The sequence below is a fragment of the Agrilus planipennis genome, unplaced genomic scaffold, assembly GCF_000699045.2.
Source record: "Agrilus planipennis isolate EAB-ADULT unplaced genomic scaffold, Apla_2.0 scaffold16, whole genome shotgun sequence".
NCBI lineage: Eukaryota > Metazoa > Arthropoda > Insecta > Coleoptera > Buprestidae > Agrilus > Agrilus planipennis.
Window position 1 is genome coordinate 3,036 of NW_020438946.1, and position 915 is coordinate 3,950.

The 915-nt window shown below is 31.4% G+C and overlaps 1 protein-coding gene across 1 annotated transcript in view; it reads left to right on the forward strand.

The window, feature by feature from the left end:
- Positions 1-431: 431 nt before the first annotated feature.
- The window catches only part of LOC108744609 (peroxidasin homolog), a gene marked incomplete at its 5' end in the record, with an annotated part of 79,142 nt that continues 78,658 nt past the window's right edge, over positions 432-915 (forward strand). Inside the window, one exon of the mRNA XM_018480472.1 lies at positions 432-557. Within this exon, the coding sequence (XP_018335974.1) occupies positions 432-557 (126 nt within the window). The remainder of the gene's footprint in view (positions 558-915) is intronic.

A 915-nucleotide genomic window follows, 5' to 3' on the forward strand; every position in this document is an offset into this window, starting at 1 on the left:
AGCGCAACCACCATATATTACAGCAAAAGGCTTATCATTAAAAGCACGATGTTGATCGAATATATTATATATATATGAGTCATATTTTCTTACTTGAAGTGATTGTGATAGTTTTTCTATCTTTATGTTATAGTTTCTTCAGTTCAGCAACAAATAATTCGATATTGTTTTGCGGGCTGGTAGGATAAGTGGTGATTTGGCAGGTGGTGATATCAATTTTGAACTTCTAAATTCATGACATTGTTAGATAAGTAAGATATAGTAACTTAATAAAATGATGATGAAATAAAAATCTGGAACTGTTTAAGATTTTATATGTATAATTTACCCCTTTTCTAAAGGAGGTCCGGCAAAACTAATTTTGTTCTTGTGTTTGCTCTAGGTATTAGCAAACAGGTGACATTTGAATATATTTGTCATTTTGATTCCAGGTTCTTGGGAAGCAATGCAGATAAAAGTAAACCCCGCCGATCTTCCTAGATTTCTAACGTCGAGCCAGGTGTATAGGGTAAAGGAAAAGGACACGGTCGTTTTGCCTTGTGAAATCTCCAATCCTGGTGAGTGACTTTCACGATATTAATAGCTTATGTTACCTGTGCATGGTGCAATACATTTACTTTTTAACTAATACATGCTCTTGCTTATAAAGGTGATTGTCGTGGATAAGAAACCAAATAGAAAAGCGTTTAATTTATAATATTTACTTTTTGATTAATGTAGGATAGAGATTTAGGTAACTCCTGTTCAATTTTTCTCATAAAAAATACCCATTAAGCTCCAAATTAGATATTTTTCTTCGTTTACTAATTTTTGTTTTTATCATTAATAGAAATAATTTACTGATTGCTTATTTATTTTTTTTTCTGAGAGCGTATATTGTCATAGTACTATTAAGATGTCGTCCACCAAAAAACA